Source organism: Colobus angolensis, unplaced genomic scaffold, assembly GCF_000951035.1.
Source record: "Colobus angolensis palliatus isolate OR3802 unplaced genomic scaffold, Cang.pa_1.0 Scaffold225, whole genome shotgun sequence".
Classification (NCBI taxonomy): Eukaryota; Metazoa; Chordata; class Mammalia; order Primates; family Cercopithecidae; genus Colobus; species Colobus angolensis.
This window is the reverse complement of record NW_012115433.1, coordinates 5,885,054-5,911,886: the sequence shown is the minus strand read 5'-3', so window position 1 is coordinate 5,911,886 and position 26,833 is coordinate 5,885,054. Positions and strand designations below refer to the sequence as shown.

The 26,833-nt window shown below is 37.2% G+C and overlaps 1 protein-coding gene across 1 annotated transcript in view; it reads right to left on the bottom strand.

The window, feature by feature from the left end:
• Nucleotides 1–16,517: 16,517 nt before the first annotated feature.
• The window catches only part of DOK6 (docking protein 6), a 424,659-nt gene continuing 414,343 nt past the window's right edge, over nucleotides 16,518–26,833 (bottom strand). The window contains exon 8 of the mRNA XM_011944081.1: nucleotides 16,518–24,401. Within this exon, the coding sequence (XP_011799471.1) occupies nucleotides 24,262–24,401 (140 nt within the window). The 3' untranslated portion in view covers nucleotides 16,518–24,261. The remainder of the gene's footprint in view (nucleotides 24,402–26,833) is intronic.

The following is a 26,833-nucleotide window of genomic DNA, read 5'->3' as shown; positions in this document are numbered from 1 at the left end:
AGGATGGTCTCCATCTCCTGACCTTGTGATCCGCCCGTCTCAGCCTCCCAAAGTGCTGGGATTACAGGCTTGAGCCACCGCGCCCGGCTACATATATTTTTCCAGATTCAAAGCACTAACTATGTTGTAAGATGTTGTAAGAAAAGGTCTATTTGGAAGTATGGGTGATAAATGCATGGGGTAATTCTGGTTTATTTCCTGTTATCCTTGTTAGAATAAGGTTATATGGTCAACCTGTCTAGAACACTTTTTCCAGTGTTAGTGTGTACTTTTGAATTTTTGGTTCTTGTAGTGTATAGAAATATTTTCCTAGATGTACTGTATTCTGTTGTTTTGAATGAATAAAACACAATGTTTCACGATCGCTAGCTTCATTTGCCATCAAGAAATAGCAGGGAAAATTTTGTACAGAATAAAATTAACGTGATGAATTACATGCAGAAAAAATTCAAATCAATGATGCATTGTAACTTTTATCTCAATGCAATATTCCTCTTATTATTATTATTATCATTATTTTGAGACGGAGTTTCGCTCTTGTTGCCCAGACTGGAGTGCAATGGCGCGATCACGGCTCACCACAACCTCCGCCTCCCGGGTTCAAGTGATTCTCCCACCTCAGCTTCCTGAGTAGCTGGGATTACAGGCATGTGCCACCACGCCTGGCTAATTTTTTATTTTTAGTAGAGACGGGGTTTCCCCATGATGGTCAGGCTGGTCTTGAATGCCGGACCTCAGGTGATCTGCCCATCTCGGCCTCCCAAAGAGCTGGGATTACAGGCGTGAGCCACCGCACCTGGCCTTGTTTTTTGTATTTTGTAAGTTCATGTAGTGAAAAGGGTCAAAGGGCTGTACAGTTTTTTTTTTTTTTTCCAAAACATAGTAGTCCCTTCCCCTTCCTCATTTTCATTACCTTGAGACAACAGATTTTACTACTTCTAACTCATTATTTTATTTATGTTCACTTTTCTGAACACATGCTTGTGACACTAATACATTTTTTCAATTTTAGACATTCATGATTCATTTATGTCTTCCTCTCCCCAAACTCACCACATAGAATACTCTTCTCATGTCTCTTTCAGAAATACTTGTATTAAAATATGATTATATCAATATTTGCTGTTTATTTCTTATGACCTTGACAGTACTCTTAAATCACATGGTAAAAATGATTTTGCTTTCCTTCCTGCATAACTTTTTTCCACTAGGGCTAACAATTGTCATTTTGGGGACTTACTTTTTCTGTATTTACTATAAGTTGATCTGGAACTCCTCTGTGATGCAGCAGGAATTCTAGCAATTTCAACTTCCTGAGAAAGACTCCATTAGAAGCTTGACGTGGAGCTATAAGTAGAGTCACACAATTGCCATCCTGGTGTCTCCCTTCATCCAGAAAAAGAAGAGGGAGGAATATATGAAATCTAGAATCCACTCTAAAAAATTTTCCAGAACAAAAGGACATGCATTTCCACATTGTAAACGTTTAACAAGTGCCCATAACAAGGGAATAGTAAGTCTATTATGTTTGTTTTTGTGTCTGTAAAAGTTGGGGTATGGTTGTAAGCATGAAAACAGATCCTGATTGTTGAAGGAAAAAAAAATACGAGGTCAGGAGTTCGAGACCAGCTTGGCCAATATGGTGAAACCCTGTCTTACCGAAAATAGAAAAATTAGCCGGGCTTGGTGGTGGGCGCCTGTAGTCCCAGCTACTTGGGAGGCTGAGGCAGAAGAGTCGCTTGAACCCGGGAGGTGGAGGTTGCAGTGAGCCGAGACTGTGCCACTGCCCTCCAGCCTGGGTGACAGAGCGAGACTCCATCTCAAAAAAAAAAAAGGTTAAGCATTTGAAGATGGGGTGGCTCATAGAATTCCCAGGACACCTGATGGAGTAGGCTTGCAAAATAGAACGTGTGTCAACTCCAGTGGGAAACGAGGCAGGAAGCACAACTAACAATTTGGGCTTCAATACCCTCCCTAGAACACGCTGCAGCGAACCTGAGCAGCATCACTCCCCCATGCCCGGATGAGTCCTGAGCCCCCATTTTTATTCACTTACTTGTTCCAAAATCAGGGTCTCTTAAATATATCTGGGAGGCAGCAGCTGGTATCTCCCCCTTCAGCTTCCATAGTGGCAGCTAGGGTACAACTTACTTTCCAAACAGAACACACTGTGACATTCCCTCCATGCTCACTGAAGAACTCGAACCGACAAATGTCCCTACTCAACCAGATGATTGTTTTCTTAAAGGCAGGGTTTAATGTACCCTTTTGTAAATGTTTCAAGGCCCTATCTAATACCTGAGTTTATTCCAGATGTATCTAAATATATCCGAGGTTCTTTTAAAATGGTGAAAAAACAAAAACAGTATCTATATCAATATTCTCAATTGGCAGTATTGCAATAATGGCCAATAGTTCATTTTTAATAACACTATTGACATTGCATTTGGATATCAGGGTTTACTAATCATCTGCATATATACGTTGCATATTTTTCTAGACTTTAACTTGATTCAAATCTATTGATTTTTAAACCTGCAACTTATGTGTAGACACAGGTATACCTTTACAAAAACTATCAAATTTTTTGGTAACATACTACCTCCAAAATTTCAAGTAAGAAGTTGCTTTTTGTCCATTTTTAAATGGAAACCTGCTAATCAAAATGCCACAAAATTATACTGTGTTTCATTTGACCGATGGAAACCAATATAATTACAGGAAGAAAGCAGAGTCAATCCTCTACCTGTGGTCAAATAAGTGGAGGCCCTTTCTAGACTAAGTTCTCATGCATTTAAAATACCAAGCATGAGTTCGCCAAATTCCTGAAAAGGAAGTCTTGTGTTGTATTGCCAAGCCAAATTTGTAAGACATAAAAATAAAACTTGAGAAGAAGCTATGATTAACTTACTTTCTTCGTTCTTCAAAATTTACATAATCTCAGCTGATTTTATATTTTTATAAAATGCATATCTTTATTCAATCATGTATTCATTACATCCTTTATGCCAGGTATCCAAAAGTACTCACAGTGACTAAGACCATTATTCCTTGATCAGCTGCATGAGTAAGACTTTGAGCTCTCCAATATACTCTCGGTGGTACTAAGTTTTCTGAGTAACAGCTTTGGATGTGGCTTCAGTTGGGCTGATTTATCCCACACTTTATTTTTATCACATAGTGGCCCTCAGAAGCAAATTTCGATTTCTTTTTAGTTCACATAAAAATGTACAATGAAATGTAATGGCTCAGTAGCTTCTAGAGATATAGATTACCCTTCTAAACTTTCTGTAATTTTGCATGTCTATTTGATAATTCTTTCAATGGCTAAGGAATAGCTGTCTTTTATTTTTCTTTTTAAATATTTGCTTGTTTGTTTGTTTATTTATTTATTTATTTATTTATTTTGAGACGGAGTCTCGCTCTGTTGGCCAGGCTGGAGTGCAGTGGCGTGATCTCGGCTCACTGCAGCCTCTGCCTCCCAGGTTCAAGCAATTCTCCTGCCTCCACCTCCTGAATAATTGGGACTACAGGCATCTGCCACCACGCCCAGCTAATTTTTGTATTTTTGGTAGAGACAAGGTTTCACCATGTTGGCCAGGATGGTCTTGATCTCCTTACCTCGTGATTCACCTGTCTCGGCCTCCTAAGGTGCTGGGATTGCAGGCGCGAGCCACCAGGCCCGGCCTTGAATAGCTATCTTTTATAAAGTTGAGCTATTGACAAAAATATGTTTTACTATGTGCTATAATTTTTAAGGCAATTTCTTATATGCTTTCTTTTTTTTTTAACAACAATTCCAAGATGGTGGCAGGATAAATGTTATTATCCTGATTGACAATTGAGGAAAACTAGATCAGGAGAAACTGTGTGCCAAATCGTCCTACGGCAGTTTAAGATAGGAATTGTAATTCTCAGACTCTCTTTTTCTTTATGGTTCTGAGTTAGAATTGGCTGCAATGGAATTTGCATGAGATACGGAAGGTGGATGTGAAACATTAGAAATTACTCTTTGTAAGTCATTTTAGTCGATATGGTGATGGGCAGATGGAGAGGGCCTGGCATATCCCAGCTTGTCCTTTCTCTACTGCATGTCTGGATCTTCCTGACTGACAGGGCTGCTGTAGTCTTAGCTACTGCTGTAGGTTGGTTGCAGAATGGCAGAGGTAATAGCTGTCCAGTGGCAACAGCTCGCAGAGACCTCTTAGAAACTTCCCTTTCACATCCAAGTAACAAGATGCAAGGTCAGTGTGTTTACAAAAAGGAAAAGAAAAGTCTATTGGTTTTCTATATGCCAGAAATGAGCAATTCAGATTTGAAATTTAAAAAGCAATGATGCCATTTACCAGAGCACCGAAACCAGTGAGGAACTTCTGTATACATTCAACCAAACGCACACAGGATCTGGATGCTTTATATCCGTTACTGTGCTCTGCTCACGAGTTTAGGACTTTTTTGGATAGATCCTTTGGAGTTTTCACACAGATAATCATGTCTTCTGTGAATAAAGATACTTACTTTTTTTTTTTTTCCAATCTTTATACCTTTTATTTCTTTTCCTTGTCTTTATTGTAGTAACTTGGACTTCCAGGAATAGAAGTGACAAGACAGTGCATTCCTGCTTTGTTTCTGCAGGAGAAGCACCCAGTTTTTCGATGTTAAGTACGACGTTAGCTGTGGGGGTTTTGTAGATGTTCTTGAACATCAAGTTGAAGAGCTCTCTATTTTTAGTTTGCTAAGCGTTTTTTTTTTTAAAGTTATGAATAGATGTTGGATTTTGTCAAATGCCATTTCTGCCTCTCAATGAATACAAGCATATGATTTTTCTTCTCTACATTGTTGATGTGGTGAATTACTGATTTTTTTAACGTTGAACCAGGCTTGTATAACTATACCAAATCCTGCTTAATCATGGTCTATAATTATTTTTACACAGTACTGAATTTATGTTATTAATATTTTGTTGAGGATTTTTTCATCTAAGTTTATAAAAGATATTTATCTGTAGTTGTTTTTGAAATGTTTTTATTTGGCTTTGATATTAGATAATGCTGACCTCATAAAATGAGTTAGGAAGTGTTCCTTCTGCTTCTATTTTCTGGAAGACATCGTGAAGATTTGATATTATTTCTTTCTAAAATATTTGGTAGCATTATACTATTTTTTGGAATATTATCTGTTATAGATGCAATTTCTTTAATAGATACAGGACTATTCCATGTTTCTATTTCTCCTTGTATAAATTTTGGTAGTTTTTGTTTTTTAAGGAGTTGGTTCATTTCATCTAAGTTATCAAATTTGTTGTCATAGAGTTGTTCCTAATATTCTTTTACTACCCTTTGACACATATGGCATCAGTAATGAGGACCCCTTTTTCATTTCTGAAATTATCCAAGAAAACCTAACGATTCTGAAAGTATATATACTAACAAGAGTTTGAAAATACATGAGACAAAAACTATTTGTGTATTTTCTCATTTTACTTGGTTAGCCTTGCTTGAACTTATGAATTTTTTTTTTATCGTTTCAAATAACTGGCTTTTGGTTTCATTGGTTTTTCTTTAGTTTGTGTTTGTTTTTGACATCCTTGATTTCTGCTCTAATTTGTATTTTCTTTCATCTGCTTGCTTTAGATTTACGTTCATCTTCTTTGGTTTCTTAAGATGGAAGCCTAGATTATTGATTTTATATGTTGTTTTCTTTTCCAATAGTGGCACTTAATGCTATAAATTTCACTTTGTTCCACAAGTCTTGGTAAGCTCTATTTTTATTTTCATTGAGTCCAAAATATTTTAAAATTTCTTTTGATATTTCTTCTTTGAGCCATGAATTATTTACAATGTGTTGTTTAATCTCTATATATTTTGGGATTTTTCTACTTTATGTCTCTTACAGATTTCTAACTTAATTTCATCATGTTTTTAAAACATTCTTTGTATAATTTCTATTCTTTTAAATTTTTTCAGGTGTATTTTATGGCCCAGAATATGGTCTATCTTGCAGAATGTTTCATGTGATCTTAAGAAGAATGTTCGTTCTGTTGTTGAGGGTCATATTCTACAAATGTCCATTAAATCAAATTGATTGATAGCACTGTTCAGATCATCTGTATCCTTTCCCATTTTCCCTCTTCTTGATCTATCACATACTGATAGATCAAGTGATCAAGTCTTGTTAAAGACTGCAAGTATAATAGTGGATTTTTCTATTTCTCCTTGCAGTTTTGTTAGTTTTTGTCTCATGTATCTTGATACTCTTGTTAGTACAAATACTTTCAGAATAGTTAGGTTTTCTTGGAGAATTTACCCCTTTACCACATGTAATGTCCCTTTCATTCTTGATAATCTTTCATGTTCTGTCTACTTTTTCTGAAATTAACACCACTTTCAGCTTTTTAAAAAATTAATATTAGCATCTCACATCTTTCTCTATCCTTTTAATTTTAAATTATCTAAATATTTATATTTAATGTGTCTTTCTTATAGACAATGTATAGTTGCATCCATTTGAAAATTCACTACTTCTTTTTTTACTACTAAATGTTATGGATATATAATAGTTGTATATATTTGGGGGATACATGTGATGTTTTGATACCTGCATACAATGTGTAATGATCATATTGGGTAATCGTGGTATCTATCACTTCTAACATTCATCTTTTTTGTGTGTTTAAATCCACCACTTCTAACTGGTACATTTAGATTATTCAAATTTAAGTGATTATCGACATAGTTGGATTAATATCTACTATATTTGTAACTTTTCTATTCTTGCACTTGTTCTTTCTTTTTTATCCTCACTTCTTTTTCTGTGTTCTCTGATTTTAACTGGGGTTTTTATATGATTTAATTTTCTCTCTTGGCATATCTTTCATTGGTCAACCTAGGTTTCTCTCCTTTTCCCCTCTTTTTTTTGGTATTTATTTTATTTAGTGTTATCTGAGCTACCTGAGTTGGTGTCTATCACTAATTTTGGCAAGTTCTCAGATTATTACTTCTAACATTCTTTTGCTCCATGCTTTCTTCTTCTCCAATTATTCAATAGTCTTGAATGTTCTGGGTTTTTCCCACTCTTTGAATTTTAGTTTGAAAAGTTTCTATTGACCTAGCTTCAAAGTCATTGATTCTTCCTTCAGGGGTTCCAAGTCAACTGATAATTGCATCAAAGATATCTTTCCTTTCTGTTACTATGTTTTTATTGCATTTCTTTTTTATTCCTTCTTAGTGTTTCCATCTTTCTTCTTACATTATCCATCTGTTGCCTATTTTTTTCATGAGAGCTCTTAACATATTAATGATAAATTGCATGTCTGATAATTCTGACACATGTGTCATGTCTCTATCTGGTTCCAATAATTGCTTTATCTCTTCAGACCATGACTTTTCTTGCCTTTTGATGTTCTTTGAATTTTTCTTTTTGAATTTTTTGTTGCAAGCCAGATCTGGTGTGTTATGTAATAGGAACTGAGGTAAATAGGTCTTTAGCTTGCAGACTTACCTTAATCTGACTAGCTATTAGACTGTGTTTAAAGTCTGTTATAACCGTAGGTGCTAAACTTCTTCAAATGCCTCTAGTGTCTTTGTTTTGTTTGTTTATATGTTTTTCCCCTTCTTGACTTCAGGCTTCCCTAAGTGCTCCACTTCGGAGAGACTTTCTGTCTTGCAACTCTTTCCTCTGCAATTCACTGTTATTCTACTGGAGCCCTGTTGGTGTAGTGCTAAGCTGTGGGAAAGGAGAGTGTTCTATAATCTTACAGGGAAATCTCAGTCTTCTAGTGGGTCTGTGTCTGGGACATTCACAGAGCTTCTCCAGTGGTGTTGCTTGCTTATCCTCAACTCCCTTTCCTGGCTGCAGCATTCCCAATGTATTTCTTTGAAGGCCTGCCCCCTGTTGACTGGTTATTTACCCTCTTTCCTTAAGTGGGACAAGGAGACTTCAGGTGCTGGGAGGAAGTTTGGGAATTGTGTTTGGCGGAGTCCTTTCCATCTTTGTTACCAAGAAGGTTCATGGCTTATTTCACAATGGATGTCCCTCTCCATGTGTTGCCAGAGCCACGAGGAGATTTCTCTTGGGTCCTCATAATAAGAACCTCGGAGTTTCCTACAGGAAAAGCCCTTGAATGTGTAGAGTGCCTCAAGAGCACAGTCCCCATGGGTTTCTCGCTCACGCTAGTCCACAAACAGATGCCAGGAATTCACCCAACTTACCATATAAAGCCTTTACCATATAAAGGCTCATATGACTAGTTTATGACTCCAGTGCTTTGACTCCAGATAAATGGCTATTGGTTGCCGTATCTCTCTGGATGTATCTGTATCTTCAGATTTTGGGATGGCAGTTTGCTCAGGACCTTGGTTCTCTAATAGGTCTAAGAAAAGTCATTGATTTTCAGCTTTCCAGCTTTGTCTTGTTATAAGCGTGGCAGCAACATCTTCCATGCTCTTAACATGATAGCACTGAAGGCAGAAGTCAATCTCCATGTATAAACATTTTAACACGTATGTTTTGTTTTATCTTGGTCTCTGACCTGTCTCTTTGCCCTGACTTTCTGATACTGCACGAGGGTTCCTATTGCTGGACTCCATTCCATCTGACTTCCTCTCATCTAGGCTGCTGTTTGGCTCATCTTTATAAATCACATCGAGCCGACAAAATACTTAAATGAAAATGAAGCACATATTTATTTTTTAAATAAATACGAAATAAAGTATAGACATCAATCTGAAGATGAGTAGGAGATCGTACTGAGTTTCCCTGTTTATGCTTGGATCAACATCAGGCCTTATACAAATATTCAAGTCCAGAGGCAAAAGGTAATAAGGAAAATTTGTATCACAAGCCACGAGGAGATAACATGTCAAGTCTGCACGATTGGAAATAAACTAAAGATGAACTGCTGGGGGTGCTCACTCGTCACAGAGCTCAGTCTACAGCACCAGATTTATAAGCTTTTTGGGGGGAAATTCTATTAAAATAAAATGAAATATGAGTCACAGGGTGGTGTTTCACTCATATGTGTTCAGTATTAATTCATTTTAAGGTTTAGCTGCACAAAAGGTAAATGAGAATTAGAAGACTCCGTGGTAAGAGAAGCCACAGAAGTAAAGCATTGTCAAGGGTTCTCTGTCTATATATTTAAATATTAGGCTTCTGAGAAAAAAACACAACAGGAAGACAGATGAACACAACGGAGGGCAGAAGGTCTATATGTCCTGAGGCCTTTTATGCAACATTTGTTAGTGGAATGTTTTTTAAGAATGTGTGAGAGAGTCATTTTAACGTGAAATAAAGACCTAAGTCTACAGACTTGCCTCATAGTTTGTTCACTCCATATGGTCATATGTAAATAGTGAAAAGCTTTTATAAATAGATCATTTAATAATTTCTTAAAGCTGAACCCCTTTTCTCTCTACATGTTAGTGGAAGTAGTGTTGAATATTTTCTATTAGTATAGATAAACAAATGAACAAACAAACCCACTACTGCCCAAAACAGGTTACTATCTTTCCCAGGTGAAGAAAAAGCTTAAATAACAACTGACCAGTAAGAATCACATGGCATTTAAGCTTCAGGAAGAATATTGGGTCTAGATAGAAACAAAAAAGTCAAATGCGATCTCTTTTACTAAATAGTCAATGGTAATGATCTGAACTACATGAGAGATCATAGTGTTCTTATATATTAAAAATAATGTCCCAAGCCCCATCCATAAGCTTAAGTTAAACACATGGTTAAATATACCATCAAAATGTTATCATTTACAAGGTAAAACCCCATAATGTAACATCTCTTGGAGTATAGTGTCTCTTAGATACCTATGTGTTTAACATCTCATTAAAGAGTTAGACACTACAAATGTCACATGAAGGATGGAGTTACATTTTGTTCATGAATTTAGAGAACATTTTGTACTATGTGTAACATTGATTTTACCTGAGGTATCAATTGTCACCCCAAATCAGTCTAAGTCGTGCATAGTCTTAAAAATGCAGTGAACATTATCTCCCATTAAATGCCTACTCATCCCACTTACAAATTCTAAACTCAAAACAATTCCATTTTAGTTACATTTCCTAGTCAGATCTCTTGATGATCCATGCATTTTAGAATTTAGAATGCCATCCCTTTTCACTATTGAGAAAAAGGGTCTGATATGAGGAATGAGAAGGAGGGAGGGAGGGGAAGAGAGCTGAGTAGAACATTTTAAATCTATTTCTTGTAACATTTTTCTTTAGATTATTCTGATGAGAGTGAAGTGACTAGTTACAGTGAGTAAAATGGGTTATTTCTGAGTAGTGGTTTTAATAATCTATTTTTTTGGAGGGGAACATGAATTTCTAGCTCTATATTTGGCTCTTTGAAATGTACTTAGATTTGTTAAAAACCATAAGCCTCAAAAACAGCAGGTTACCTAAAAACAGCAGGTTATCTATAACTTTTAATAGATATTGGAACAAGAAAGGAATTTCTTAAGTCAAACAGTACTCAAAGGACAGTCATTAAGCAAGATTAGACTGAGTATACCTACCTCATGGCTTGAGGTGTACACTTCTTCTCCGGATGGTGAGCCAAATCTTACAGAAGGGACCAAATCTTACCCACTTTTGAATTCCCAGTAATTAGAACATTCAACTCATGCTTTTAAGATTGAATTTTGGAATAACATTTTCCCCCTTTGGCTTCCTCATAACCAAAGTTTACAAATATTCAGAGAGTATTGAATATTTAGAATGGATCTCTGTAATTCACACATGAATAGAAAGTAACAATGAGGCCAGGAGTGGTGGCTCATGCCTGTAATCCCAGCACTTTGGGAGGCCAAGGTGGGCGGATCACTTGAGGTCAGGAGTTGGAGACCAGCCTGGCCAACATGGTGAGACCTCGTCTCTACTAAAAATACAAAAATACTAGCTGGGCATGGTGGCACTTGCCTGTAGTCCTAGCTACTTGGGAGGCTGAGGCAGGAGAATCGCTTGAACCTGGAAGGTGGAAATTGCAGTAAGCCGAGATCGTGCCCCTGCACTCTAGCTTGGGAGACTCCGTCTCAAAAAAAAAAAACGAAAAACAAAAAACAATGAGCGTGTATTTGTCTTATATGCAAATTTGTGTCAAGAGAGGAAAAAATAGAGGATATTTTAAAAATGAGGTTTTAAAAATGTATAGAACTCAAATAGCAACAGATACATTTGGAGTTATGTTAGATTTTGGTATCTAATAATTTTCTTTCTTTTTTTTTTCTTTTAAAGAGACTTTAAAACATTTATACATTTCAAAAAACAGAGACAATTTTGGAGTTATGTTAGACTGTGTGTCTAATATTTTTTGTGATTAAAATGCAGCCTATTTGTGGGGTGGGGTGGGGTGGCTGCTGGGGAAGAGAAAGAGGAGAAGGAGGAGGAGAAAGAAGGAAAGAGAAGTTCAGACATAGCTTTAAGAAAGGAATTCCGGGAGCTAGTGAGGATGGTCTCTCTTGCATTCCCTACTTCTATCCATTTTCATGTCTCCTACAGAAAGCCATATATGTATTTGCTGTCGCAGCTCCACACTGACATTGATGCATATCAAATGGAATTAAAAGGAGTCAAGAGCAAAGATCAGGAGATGCTGCTTGTCGTCCACTCATGTTTTGGTGGTAGCAATTACTCAATAAGTAGTGATTAACTGGCTTTTGCGATCAGACGAAATCAGCAGGCTAATATGCTAAAGATACCTACATATTAGTGTAATTCATACTTTCATGAATGTTTTGATATTCTATCCATCTCTTACTCAAACATTTATTTTAATAATTCACCATATCGATGCTAAAATTAGATAAATCTTTTAAAAATATATTTTTTTACTAAACTGGAAGTAAAAATCGTTGATCTTTGTACATTACAAAAATAGCATAATTGCTATTGGGCTGTGCCTTGTGACATATATTTATTAAATACCTTCTTTGATGTTAGCTCTAAGCTTATATAAACATTTACATTATTTCTAAAGACACTTTCCCAAGTAAATATAGTCTCTATGATTTTAATAGTGACAAAAAGGGAAAGAAAATTCATCAAGTTCATACCACCAATTCGTTATGAAAATGTGTCACTGAAAATTCATATTCAGAATATGCTGTATTTCATTCAGTATTGACAAAGAATGGGTGATTTCATCGTCATTGGCACTCCAGAACATTTTTCAGACTTCTATTGCCTGCATAAAATGGAAAGGTCTCATACATTTTTCATCGCTTTCTTCAATTCATGAATTTGGCCAGACTTACCCACTGAAGGGCACCTTTTTTTTTTTTTTTTGAGACGGAGTCTCGCTCTGTTGCCCAGGCTGGAGTGCAGTGGCCGGATCTCAGTTCACTGCAAGCTCTGCCTCCCAGGTTTACGCCATTCTCCTGCCTCAGCCTCCCAAGTAGCTGGAACTAAAAGTGCCCGGCACCGCGTGAAGGGCATTTTTAACAGTACTGACTGCTTGATTCCTTTTCTCTCACCCAGTTTGATTTCTCTGATATTATTGGAGCTTCACACTCTCTTTAAAAGCATTATTCTCTAAAAGGAAAAATGCTCATAACAAATTAATCTAGTAAACCCGTAAGAAATGCCCAGCTAATATTTAAAGGTTAAGTTTGAAAAATAGATTCTATAAGTGTATTTCTAGACAGGTCTAAATCTGAGTGACAAAGGCTACTTAATTATGGGCTGAAAAATAAAAGAAGCCATTGATAACATAACAGCATGATATAATAGTCATAGCTGCATGCATTTCACTTTTGAAGTTAAATTTTTACCAAATGATGTTCATTTTTTTCTTTTTTTTGTTATTAGAGAGTGAGCAGAGTTCTGTAGGAAAAGCCATTGTCTAGCTGTGCGACATTATGCAAGCCACTTAAGCTCTCTGGATCTCTTTTTTTTTTTTTTCCTTCAAGGCTGAGTGTCACTCTGTTGCCCAGGCTGGAGTACAGTGGCACCATATTGGCTCACTGCAACCTCCTCCTGCGTGGTTCAAGTGATTGTCCTGTCTCAGCCTCTTAAGTAGTTGGAACTCCTGCCTCAGCCTCCCAAGTAGTTGTGACTACAGGCACATGCCACCACACCCAGCTAATTTTTGTACTTTTAGTAGAGATGGGGTTTTACCATGTTAGCCAGGCTGGTCTCGAACTCCTGACCTCAAGTGATCCACCTGCCTCAGCCTCACAAAGTACCAGAATTACAGGCATGAGCTATCACTCCAGGCCAAAGGATTTCGTTTTCAGTTAATACTTAGAAGGAAGTCAGCAAGTGTGATCTAGTTTTCACTTTTTCCTCCTTTTTCCATCCAGTTGCTTGTTAGTAATGTTATTTTTATAATTTTTTGGAGCATATACATTGTATGTATTATTCTGTCATCTTTATTTGTCCTTATATTTTAGTCCCCAGATCTTACGCTGATGTTTTTCTTTTTATTCCCATCCGGGAATGTCATACCTAGGTATTTATGAAGGATTCCATTCTTACGTCTTTGCATATTTTCAAACATATCAATATAACTTTAGACAGTTTTATTATTATAACTTGAATATTAATCTTTATTATTTTAAATTTAATATGTTCATTTATCACCTTTTTAAACTGGAAATAGCTGAATAGCTAGAACATTTTTCTGTGTTAAATTTTTCATATACTTCCAGGCTGATCTCTCTTAATAGTTCTATTTTTAAGTCAATTTGCTGGTTTTTTTCCATGTATATTTTTCTTATCTGTAAATAACCCACATAATTATACATGCTATTTTATTCTATTGTTTTTAATTACATGGGCTAACACGGACTTATGTTAAGTAAGGGTAGAGATACTGTGGACTCTTGTCTCATTTTAAAAATCAGAAGAGAAATTTGGGAGAAATAATATTTTACATTACATGGTTTTCTGTTATTACATTTTCAACTATTACATTTAATAATAATGTCCAATTAATTTATTAGATAAATTTGGGTCATGCATTTGATAATAAGAATTTATCCTTTGATCTATGTATGTAGGCAGTTGTATTAATAGATTCATAAACAATGAAACACCTTTGAATTGCCATAAAAATTATCCTTTGCCATGACATTTTGAAAATAGTATGTGTTTCAGGGAGTTCAATTTATTCTTGCTCATAGAGGGAAGATGCTCATTATGCCACCCTGTCCAATCAACTCTATCTTATTACCCAACTGTAATATTTGGTACTGAATTAGAACGTTGAGGTTGATTGCTAATGCTGAACTATTTGGTACTCTGCAGCAGTTATAGCCAGATCATCCTTAGCAAGGGAAATTCTCTATTTTAGGTTAATACACAGACGCCTTTCTTGACAATGGGGCTACTTTCATCCTTAGCCTATTAAGCAAATACTGGTGCGGTTAGTGGATGTAGCTGGCTTATTCATCTTGTTGATTTGGTTATTAGGAGCTTCACTCATTGACATTGCATTTTAGCAATCATTCATTGGAGACAAGGAATCCCCTATTCATGAGTTGTGGATAATGATATTGTAGTAGAGTTAGGACACAGAAGGAGAAAGAATGAAAGGTGGAGGAGAGGGAGGTTTGAAGAAGTTATCTATCGCTAACTTTTCAGAATGTGCAAGAATGTGATTTTTTAAATGAAATACAGATTAAAATGTATTTGTAGTGAGTTCACTTAGAATACTGATGTTTTTCCTGCCAGGTATATCTTTTCAATTATATTAAGACTTTGCAATAAGGTTAAAAAGTAACTTTTGAAAAATGTTTACTCTATTTTTGAGTCTTTAATTAGTGACAGTCACTAACAAATGTTAAGCAAATTTTGGAAAAATTAATTGCACCTATAGAAACTCTTAATAAATTACTTCTTCAGTTTATTACATAGTACATATTAATAAAACATCTAAATATGTTTAACATACTAGCAATAAGTACCTGAGACATAGTAAGACCTTGATTTTTATGATAATAAGCTTTAGGATGTGGAAGGCAACATCTTCAAAGTATATGTCTCCAGTACACTCTTGCAGTGTGACATGTATGGCTCCATTTAGTTAGGAGTTAACTGAGCAGATATCATATGTGAGCTATTGCAATTATTTACAATTAATACTACACATTGTTACTGCTGGCAAGTTAGCAGTTTGTGTTTTCCTTTTATTTGCATATCAAATATTCCACACAGTTAATATGTGGTATTATGCCTATTACCAACAAGTTCATGAATAATCATCAATATTTGTCTATTTTTTCATATTTTATACTGCTGTTCCTATATATAACTGTTTAATTATCTTCACTTGAAATTATTTCTTTATTTATGTTTATGTTTTTTGTTGAACTTTTAATTTCCGGGGTACGTGTGCAGGATGTGGAGGTTTGTTACACAGGTAAAATATGTGCCATGGTGGTTTGCTGCACAGATCAACCTGTCACTTAGGTACTAAGCTCAGCAACCATTAGCTATTCTCCCTGATGCTCTCCCTCCTCCCACCCCAGCCCATGACACGCCCCAGGGTGTGTTGTGTCCATGTATTCTTATTGTTCAGCTCCCACTTATAAGTGAGAACATGTGGTGTTCAGTTTCCTATTCCTGCGTTAATTTGCTGAGGATAATGGCTTCCAGCTCCATCCATGTCCCTGCAAAGGGCATAATGAAATTCCTTTTTATGGTTGCATTGTGTTCCATGGTGTATATGTACCATATTTTCTTTAGTCTATCATTGTTGGGCATTTGGATTGAATCCATATCTTTGCTAATGTGAATAGCGCTTCAATGAACATATGTTTGCATGTATCTTTATAATAGAATGATTTATACTCCTCTGGGTATATACCTAGTAATGGGATTTCTGGGTCAAATGGTATTTTTGCTTCTAGATCTTTGAGGAATTGCCACCCTATCTTCTACAATGGTTGAACTAATTTACGTTCCCACCAAGAATGTAAAAATTTTCCTTTTTCTATGCACCTTCACCAGCATCTGTTGTTTCTTGACTTTTTAATAATTGGCATTCTGACTTGTGTGAGATGGTATCTCATTGTGATTTTGATTTGTATTTCTCTAATGATCAATCTTGAGATTTTTTTTTTTTTTTTCTTGAGACGGAGTCTCGCTCTGTTGCCAGGCTGGAGTACAGTGGCACCATCTCAGCTTACTGCAACCTCCGCCTCCCAGGTTCAAGCAATTCTCATGCCTCAGCCTCCTGAGTAGCTGGGATTACAGGCATCTGCCACCAAGCCCAGCTAATTTTTGTATTTTTAGTAGAGATGGGGTTTCACCATGTTAGCCAGGCTGGTCTTGAACTCCTGACCTCAAGTGATTCACCCACCTCAGCTTCCAAAAGTGTTGGGATTACAGGTGTGAGCCACCACGCCCAGCCTGGATATCTAAAAGTGTTAATCTCTAGTGTCATTTTCAATATTAAATTCTACAATTCCTTCAAACCATAGTCAACCTAATAAAAATTCAGTTATATTAAAAGATGGAGTTAGGAAAACATTGGAAATACATAATAAATTATCGGTAACCTTTCATTTAATAAAGGGCCTTCTTTCACTTTATTTTCAAAATAGCAAGCTAATAAGTGAAGGAATAAGTAACATTTTAAACATTAGCAGAATACGATTGTCAGAATTTTGTTTAATTACAGTTACATTTCATCACATGATAACAAAAATATAAGAAAACCAAGTAATATTACAGTGTTAGCTTTATTAAATAACTTGTGGGTAAAACCATCAATTTTGTTGTTCAAAATCTCAATCATGCAAAGTTGTGATGTAAAGTAGTAGTTTTGAACTGTTTTACCTTTAAGTGATGGAGCAAATTTTAATAGTGCACAACCTCATAGCAATATCATTCGTAAATTTTTTAGAATTATGAATAAGACATTGTTAACAATAGATTAGATTTATTTATTGATGGTTAAGATAAAAACTATGACTTCAGAAGAAGATAATTCTTCAATTAAGTATTTCATGTATTTTTACCAAGGGGAAAAATCACACAGACAGATTTAAAAATAATTTAATTTCCTAATTTTATTATTGCCTCATTATTATAATATTTTCTGTTCTGCCAGAAATTCACATTTCAGTTCCAGGGACAGCTGTTGCTTTGTATATCATCCCAAAACATAGTTCAGCTAGTTTTTAAGTACAGATGTCCCCAAATTATCATTTATCTGGAATAGATTGTTACTAAAAATGAAGTATGCCAAATCATGTATTTTCCAACAGAAGCAAATTTATAATGGGTGTTTTTTTTTCTTAACAAGGTCCTAACGTCCAAAGTTATTTCTTATCAAAATGATCATAAACATTATATTGAACCAACTACAAATGACATCCCTTTATGATGTACAGTATAAGACTTCACAAAGTATATATAAATTAATTAAACAAAGATTTACAAAAAGCAAATATATAACACATTATTTAATATATTTTAGAGATTCATAGGAATAAGGATTTTGCAGGACGGGGTAATTCTGTGTGGATCTATTAAGGAAAAGGTAACTTCAGTGGAACACATAGAGTGGGTCAAAAGCCAAAAATGTGTGTGTGTGTGTGTGTGTGTGTATGTGTCAGTGTGTATGTGTGCGTGTGTGTCAGCATGCACTAAGGTTGGGGTGGAGGGGGCCTCTGCAGGTCTTGGAAAGTCTCCTGTCATCTGCAATAAAGATGGAACTGGCTTTTATGTCAGGGAGCAGCCTGAGTTGTTGATGTCCTTTATGCACTGCTTGCTATAACTAAAGTAATACAGTATCTTACAACTGGAAAGAATCATACTCTGTTATCAGTTTTCACAACAAAGTTGGAGCTCCCCCACTCTACCCATTGATACATATATATATATATTTATAAGAGTAAGCATTATTTCTTGAACTATGCACTGTACATGTGAATCTGAATTTGATTTCTAATTATTATTTCATATTGACTTATATTTTGTTAATTTCTGATGGATATTTAATATCAAGATACTACTATCATTTTGTTCTTTATTTTCCCTGGCTTTCAGTCCCTCTGTAAAATAGTTAATGATCTGGAACTACTTTCTCAACCATTTTGAGATGTTTTCTTTGAGAGAAATCCTGCAGTGACTTAAAAACATAAAATCATTATCCCAGTTTCCTTCTTTGCCTGACTTTGGGTTTCTGCATTTCGGACACCCGATAATAAGCAACTCTTTTGAGGCTGTGGGTCTCTTGAGGGAATTAATATAACAATTCAGCCCTAACATTAGCACAGCAACAGGCTGAGGGTGTAGACCTTGCTCCATTCGATGTTCAATTAAGTGCAGAAAGGGTTGATTTTATGCTCACAGTCTAAAATCCTAATAGCAGGAAAGAGTGAGGAACTTAATTGTTTCAACAGCTAACATGGGCCCCAAATAATGATTAGAAAATTTAAATCCATTCATTCTTCTGACAATTGGAATGTGGAGTTCAGACTAGGGAAACAGGCATGGAAGATAACTTTAAAAAAACTTACTAGTTAAACAGAATTGTAAGAGGGAATATTTCTATTACAAATGTATTTTTCCTCTCTCCTTCAAACATTAATATTTATAAGATGTTAAAATCTTAAGGTAGGAGAAAAATGTCTGAAAATTACAAGTACAATGTGGTTTTCATATTATTTAGTAATTTTAACATATTTATCTAAACTTCAGTTAATTTAAATCATTGTCTACTGAAGTTTATCAGGAAAAACCTAATGTATAAGGTATTATAAAAAAAAGTAATTTCCCCAATTTTTGTTGATAATGGAAGCTTCTTGAGGCTCACATGAAAAAAATGTAGCCCTGATGTTATCAATTATGCAACAAGGTTGTGACAAATGCCATAAATAATGACACCATAAAGTGCTAGAAAGTGATAAAAATTCCAAAAATTATAATCAATTACTATGTGATTGTGATAACTTAGTAGGACTAGTAAACACAAACACCTGCTTAATGTTTTTTAGTTTGACTACCACTTTAGGATAAGATTGAATTTCAATGAACTGGATGACAATATACAAGTAAATAAAGTTTATACCAATCATTCATGAGCTACCAGAAATCTAATGAATTGCCCCATAACGCCTCTCTACTGGTAGAGTTGGTGATGAGTTCAGCAAGAGTAGAGGCATCTGAAAATCTGGGAAAACACTTAAATGTACAAGGGTTTATTTATTTTGAGGCCATGTGGCATTTCTCAGCTCCCACTACGTCAAACTGGGAGACGCCTTGGAGCCAGGAAACATTCCTAGACCAGGAGCCTGGAACTACGAGAAACAATTCTTGGCTCCTTCTTTGCCTTTAAACAAATTACAACATCCATGGGTTTCAGTTTTCTCCTGAGAGAAACACAAAGTGGGACTTTATTCTACATGACCTTTAAGGGTGCTTCTAGATCTAGCTAGCATTCCACCTGCCTGGAAAATGTGCCCAACTTCCACAAGACTCTATAAGCTGTCTAGTGCCTCCTCTGCTGGCGTAATTGCACAAATGCTACAAGATTCACATCCTTGAGTAAGAAGGTAGGGATTTGTGGCAGATCCACAGAGAAAATGTGGGCAGTCTTCCAAATGTGTTTATAGAGAATGCACACACGAGAGTGTTGATTTCGTCTCACAGATCCAGCCCTGCCCACCAGTCTCACCAACAATTTATGTTCATGATAAAATTCAAATGAGTTGGCTATATAAAAGTGATTCTCATGTTCCTGAAGACACATTTTACTGTGGGGACTTGGTTACACATTCTTTCTTGTTAAACGTTTTGCACTAAGCCGAAAGACGCATCTTTGTTGGGAATGTAGTGTCTTCCTCTAGTGACATTAAGACATAAAGCAACAGATGTCCTCCGTAAGTTGCATACTTAGTATGAGGCGACAGGGAAGAAGGCCAAGTCCGTGACACCGGCCTTGGGTTAGAATGTTAGAAAGGTAGAGACCAACTGTTACTCTGGACATTTAATTTTATTCTTTAACATTTAACCTGAATTGTTGCCTTCATGACTAGTTGCCATCCTCCCTCTCTATTCTCTCCATGGGAAACTGCACTTCATAAATTTCATAGTCTACAAACACACATTCCATAAATCTCATAAGCTGAATTTGTGTGGCATGTCACCCACTGTTCCAGCTGTTAATGCATATCCAGTGGCAAATTTTTATCGATTTTGAGAACGCTGTGTTTGGGAGATCATATAGTTAATGACTGATGAAGTAATTTGAAATATTTGAAATTGCAAGGTATTTACAGACATGAGCACAGGATTGGAGAAACACGTATAATTTCCACTTTGTGCAGTCTTCAATATAATATTTTAAAATAAAACACGAATTGTTAAAGCCCTAAATCTCAGTTCCATTAGGTGTATACTGCCCACTTATTGTGCTGTTATAATAATCAAAACTGGAATATAATTTTTTAGGAGAATATCATTTCCTTAGCTTGTTTTCACTGTATCACTAATGGCCAATTTTATTAAATGGCTCAAATAATCTAGGGAGTAGGGTCTCCATGCTTTTTTCACAAAGTTTTCTGAGATACTGGCCAAACAAGGAGGGGCACACATCAATTTTTATGATGTGTTTTTAATATCTACAATAAAGATATGACATGCAATAAACTGGATCTGTAGAAACTACTACTAACAATGTAAAGTTATTTATCAGTCCACTGTTTCCATACTGAATAGACGGTATAAGAGGTTCACCATTTTATAGGTGATGTAAGATTTTCAAACCTAATTTCCCAATGAAGACAGAGAAGAATTCTGCAAGATACTAGGACTAGTTCTCTAGTTCCTATTTGGTGAAAAAGGTGAGGTTTATGTTTTATAAACATGTTTCCATCGATTTCACATGCTCTATCAAACAGCATCTTCCCTCAAATATAAATACGTATTTCTTATTTTATTGATTTCAAATTGTGGCAGTGGCCAGAACCTATTGATTCATACATATTTGCAACCTGCATAAATAAATTAGTTCTGAGTGCTTATTGTTTGTTCCATAAGTAAGTGAAAGATGTGTTTTCTTTTCTACCTCTGCCCCCACCCCCCAGAATGGGAAACTATTGGATCAAAGTTGTTTTGTACTTTCCTGCATTTTAAGTGTAATGTCATGTGTCAGTCATGTGTACATTAATTAATATTATCAGAAGAAAAAATTGGGAACATAAAAAGTAAGTCCCCTCATGTCATCTTTCAGTGAAATGGATACCTCGTCTAGGCTTTGTTTTCAGAACTGCTATTCCTTACACTGGGTTCCTTTATCATTGGTCTCTTCCAACCTGATGCAGAAATGGTGACCATCTATTTATCTGTACAAATCTGAATGGAATTCAAACTGAGTCACTTTCAGAAGGAGCCAAAAGTTATCTTTGGTTCATAGTAATTCCTCCCTCACATTGAAAAAGACACATATATTAAAGATATCATACAATTTTTGAGGGGAGAAATGACTTACAAAGTGTAGAGGCATCCCCAGTCAAAAACCTATGAGCTCAAGCGAGTGGTGTACATATCCATGACCCTTCTGGTTGCTCCAGTGAAACTGATTTTATGAAGTGCCAGGAGACTGATGCAGTGACTTTCCATCTTTGGTTCTGGTAGAAGATTTATCTGTTTGTCCTTTTTATTACAATGAACACTGCTTCATGTCAAGTATATTAGGTTAATATAAGTTCTCCTATCTGTCATTTAGCAGTCTTGACTCAGCTACAAGTGTGAATGTACTTGGAGGAGTATGCTAGAATTAAGCTCCAAGAATGTACCATGAGATAGATGACAGCATTATTCTCATTGTGATGAGATCTGGTGAAAAACTTGGGAAGCAGATTTCTCTCACACCCTCTCTTTTTACGACATCATTTTCAGAATGAACTGGACCAAGGTTATGCCCGATCTTTGGTGCTCCTTCAGTTACATTCATTGGTAATGATCAGAATCAAATGGAGTTCTTGAAGCAATTACATGCAGGTATTTGTCTCCTAAGAAACAGATGCAAGAGCAGACTCTTCTAATTAGCAGAATCCCTCCCTGGACTCGCTGTTTGTGCTTCCAGCACATGAATAAAGCTGAGTTGTGAACCAGGACCCCTAAGGGCCGTTCCCCATAAGTCCCTTGTAGAAACTTGTGGTGTCTAAGCAACAGCTCAACTGAGTGAGCCGGCGAGAGGCTCGCTCTGAATGTGGCCCCACTAGGAACTGTGCTCAAATGATCTCAGCTGGGAGTTGCTCTGGTGTATTTGACTAAAGACATTTCAAAAGCAAATGCCATGTGCCAAAGAAACTCACAAGTGTTTAACCCCAAAAGCTATGATTTCAAGGAAGGCTGTACAGTTGTAGGAACCAGTCATCTGCTCCTCTGCTGTGTCAGCAAAATTCACAGTGCAGAGAACTTGGGTAATTTTCTTTTTATCCCTGAAAGCTTAGGATAATTATTTTTTGCAGCCGCATTAACTCTTATGATTAGTATCTTGATGGGGTTTTCATACCTAGTGGAGTGATTTGGAGAGCGTAGGTAGTTGCTGTAAGTGCACATTTATCTAGGAGGGATCCGGAACCACTTTTATTTGGTAGTAATTCACTGAAATGAATTGTCAGTCTGCAGTCAAGCTATGGATAGGGATGAAAAGACCACTCAGCAGAGATCAGCAAAAAAGGTACCCTTTCAACAGACTAATTTGGATAGTTAAAACATTTTTCCTATTAAGAAAAAAAAACAAAAAACAAAAAAAGCTGGGTTTTCATCTTGCGTGACCCGAGTTCACTGTTCTTTAAACCCGCCCTAGCGTATTTGAGAGATAACCATCTTAGGCACAAAGCGTCAGATGATTCAGGCAGGATAATTTTTATTTTTACTTGAGTTAACTCCAAAATTAAGGGCAAATATATCTTTGTTGACCTGAATTAGCCAAACTCTTTCAGTCTCCGTGGAAATCACTACCTCCCTTTAAACACTGTAGGTTTGTAGTCAGTGTCAGGGATGACGAAAATTATATTTGATCCATTTCTTATAATCTCAGACAACCTGTGTCCAGTAAAAGAAAATATAAATCCCTGCAAGTTCTGGTTACACAGTAAATAATAAGCCCTCAGTGGTTTTCTGAGAACAGCATCTATGGCATTTTAAATATTGGTATCCACAATCCTGTGCCCATTTTGTTCTTCTCTTTATTGCAAAATAGCTGAGTTCTTTTTAGGTGTGTTATTTCTTTCCTAAAGAGTTTCTCATTTAGAACCTCTCTTTTCTCCCAAGGTTAAATGGAAGCTGATCAGTATTCACATGGAAACCTCCTCATGTAGCTCAGGTGGATGGCCAAAGGGAGTAACGTTGTCACCAACGAGGAAACACTCATCAGAAAGCCAGTGTATGACATGACGTGTAGGACAGTTAGACTGGTTCTTTCGCTTCTGAATGTTTCCCTTCTCACATTTTTGCTTACACTTGTCATGGGAACAGACTGGATTACATATACTTTTGCTAATAAGAAGCCTTTTTTTTTACAGCACTATTTTTAAAATAGCTATTCAACATAATCTTAATTTTAATGCACCAAATTATGGTTTTCAACAATTTAAGTGAGCATATCCTGTCACCCTCAGCACATGTTTGATATATACTTGTTATATATAGACGGATATAGCAATATCCATATTTGTCTACACACACACACACACACACACACACACGCACACACACACGAGTAGAGCTACAGGGCCCTGCTTAATAGTGTGTTCTGAATTTCATGTTCCTTTCATTGTCACTGGGTTTATTTATATGCAGCTATGATGTCATTTGTAGAGCTTACTGTATTTGTCCCTGTCAGAACTTTAAAAGCCACAGAGCTCGTGGAGGGTCACCACTATGTCTAAGGACAGACCCTGTGCTCAGCTGGGAGGACTGTGCTGTGAGGTGAGAGGTGCCCACCACCCAGGTACACCCCAACGTGGGCAACTCTTCCCAGTGCTGAGGCTTCTGCTACTGTCAGACCCAAAGAATTTTGTTTATTTAAATAACTGTTCATACGATTTGGATTCAATTCATGTAAAACATAGATTCCCCCAAAGAAATTCAATAAATATAAAGGACTTAGCCACTGAATCAAGGAAGCAGAACTCCAGTTTTTAACCTTCCAATGGAACTGGGGCTAGAGCAGACCCATTTCAATTTGTACTGCAATTGGTCTTCCAGGAGGCAGAGGGTGCAATGACCCCACAGACGGGTCCAGGACAGACTGTCTCTCTAGTCAGCAGCGGCTCTGTGTGTGTCATTGGATGAGGCTGGAGCTGTAGCTGAAGCCATAGCTGCTGGACCGCGACAACGGCTGCTGGGCCTCTTCACTCTGTTCTGGGGCGTAGCTGGGAAATGTCTGTGCACGAGACATCTTTGAGGTACCAAACCCATGACCTAGAGAGGAAGAAAGGAGAGCTCTACTGAGAAACAGATTATTCAGAAGCACAAAAGATAGACTATCTATCTATCTATCAATCATCTATCATCATCTATCATCTTTCTATCATCTGTCTATCAATCTCCGTTTTTAAGAATAAACAAGGAAGCAGCTTTCATATCCTCAATATTGAGCTCGAAATAAGTTGATAAAAATTGAGCAATTTTGTTGCCTTGATTCTTGATGAGTTAAAATGTATTCAGAGCTCAATATTTCCTCCAAATGTACTTTGCCAAAAATTCTGGATGCCAGAGAGCTAGGTAGATTTTCTAGGGAATCTCAACCTTCTTTCTACTGTTCTTCAGCTTTTGAAATAAAAGCAGAAAAGCTTTTCCCCAGAAAAAGCTGTTTTTGATGGAGAGCCTAGAAGCTGCTTTCTTTTCCTTTATGCTCAATTTCAGTATACACAAGAAAATTACACACTTTCTTAAAATCTCTGGGAACAGACAAGCTGTGCTTTACCCTAACCAGTAACCAGCAATTATCAGGAAAAAAGCTTTTACAATGATAGAGGTAGAGATTCTGACTTATCCCAGCGGGTGTGTGTCACCGTCACTGAAATCACTTCATGATATGGTTAACCCAAACAATTAAGCTCGATGGTTACCAAAATGGTCTAAAAGTTAAATTGCACACAAAATACATTTAAAGAAAATTCTATCTATGCTTTTGGTTGTTCAGCTGCACCCCTGCCATGAGAAATAGTCTATCGCAAACTAAAAACAGAAGTGATTACCGAAAACTTTTCAGAATGCTAACAAAGTACAGAGAAATGCATGCATGCATGCTAACTAAGGCTTCCGACGAACTTTGCAGTCGTTTCCTCATCTTTATTTATTTGTTTTTTCCCCCTTATCCTTTTTAAGCCAGCAATTATTCTTCATACTTGAGAATGATTTGTATCTAATGGATGAGCTTAGAGGGAGAAGAAAAATAGATGTAGTAAGTCACGCTCTTTCAGAGTTTCTGTTTTACCCAAAGAAGGGGCTGTGCTGAGTCTGATTTGTGTGTTATCCGATCGCTCGGACGAGGAACACAGAGAAGACGATCTGTTAACGCCGAGCACCGACCATCTCTGTGTCAGGCTCCTCAGGTGGCTCTGTCCTTGGCAATGTCACTCGCTTTAAGCCTGTTTTATTGCCAGGTGTGTTTGGCGACGTGGAAAATACTCTCTCAGTGTGGGAAGCTTGGTATGCAGGGAGGAAACGCAAATGAACTGGGTAGTAAAAGGTTAATTAAAACGGAACCACTTAACCACTTAATGGTAGAAACACTTAAATGTCAAAATACTGGGAGAAAAATCTTGCATTAAAAAAAAAGTTATTTTAGATTCACGATGTCTTGGATTCTGTTGCTGCCCACATCAAGGAAAGCCCCCCAGGCTCACCAAGAGTGGATCAAAGAGAAGAGGGGCTTTTCCCTCGCACCTCCTGCCCCACACCCCTGGCTCTGCCGGAGTCAGTCCTCTTGAGTTTCCAGAGCTTTCTGCCCCACAGCGCCTGGAGGCTCTGCTAGTCCCTCCCTTCCCTCTCTCCCAGGATCCTGCCCTGCTCTCCTTGCCTGGCTTGCAGGCCTGAGGGTAGTGATGCTTCCTGCTGTTGTGCATGCCCGCATTTTCTCATCGGTTCCCCCAGCTCTTTAAGCAGCCTCCTCATCAAATTCTTTAATTTCAGCAAGACCCTGATGATATAGCGAAGGAAAAATGAAGCAGGACAGAGGAGGGGAGGAGTCAGAGTTAAAGGATGGGTTAAGGTAGTGATTAGGGAAGAAGCTAGGAGAGGAGTTAGAGGTGGGACCAGGGGAAGGGGCTAGGGAGAGACTGGGAGGAGTTATAGGATAGACTAGGGGAGGGGCTAAAGGAGGAGTTATGGGAGGGGCTAGGGAGAGACTAGGGGAGGGGCTAGGAGAAGAGTTAGTGAGAGACTAGGGGAGGAGCTAAGGAGATGAGGCTCAGGGAGAAGCTAGGGGAGGAGTTAGGGAGAGACTGGAAGAGGTAGGGAGAGACTAGAGGAGGGACTAGGGGAAGGGTACGGGAGGGGATGGGGAGGAGCTAGAGGAGGAGTTAGGGACAGACTAGGAGTGGAGCTAGGGAGAGACCAGGAGTGGAGCTAGGGGAGGAGTTAGGGGAGAATCTAGGGGTGAGGCTTGGGGAGGAGTTAGAGGGACTAGGGAAGGAGCTAAGGTAGGGGCTAGGGAAAGAGGAGCTAATGGAGGGGCTCGGGAAAGAAGCAGTCATGAAAAGAACTAGGGGAGGGGCTGCAGGAGGAGTTAGGGGAGGAACTAGGCGATGAGTTAGGGGAGCAGCTAGTGAAGGGATTAAGGAAGGGGGAGGAGCAGGGGGAGACTCTAGAGGAGGGGCTAGGGGAGGTTTTAAGGGAGTGGTTAGAGG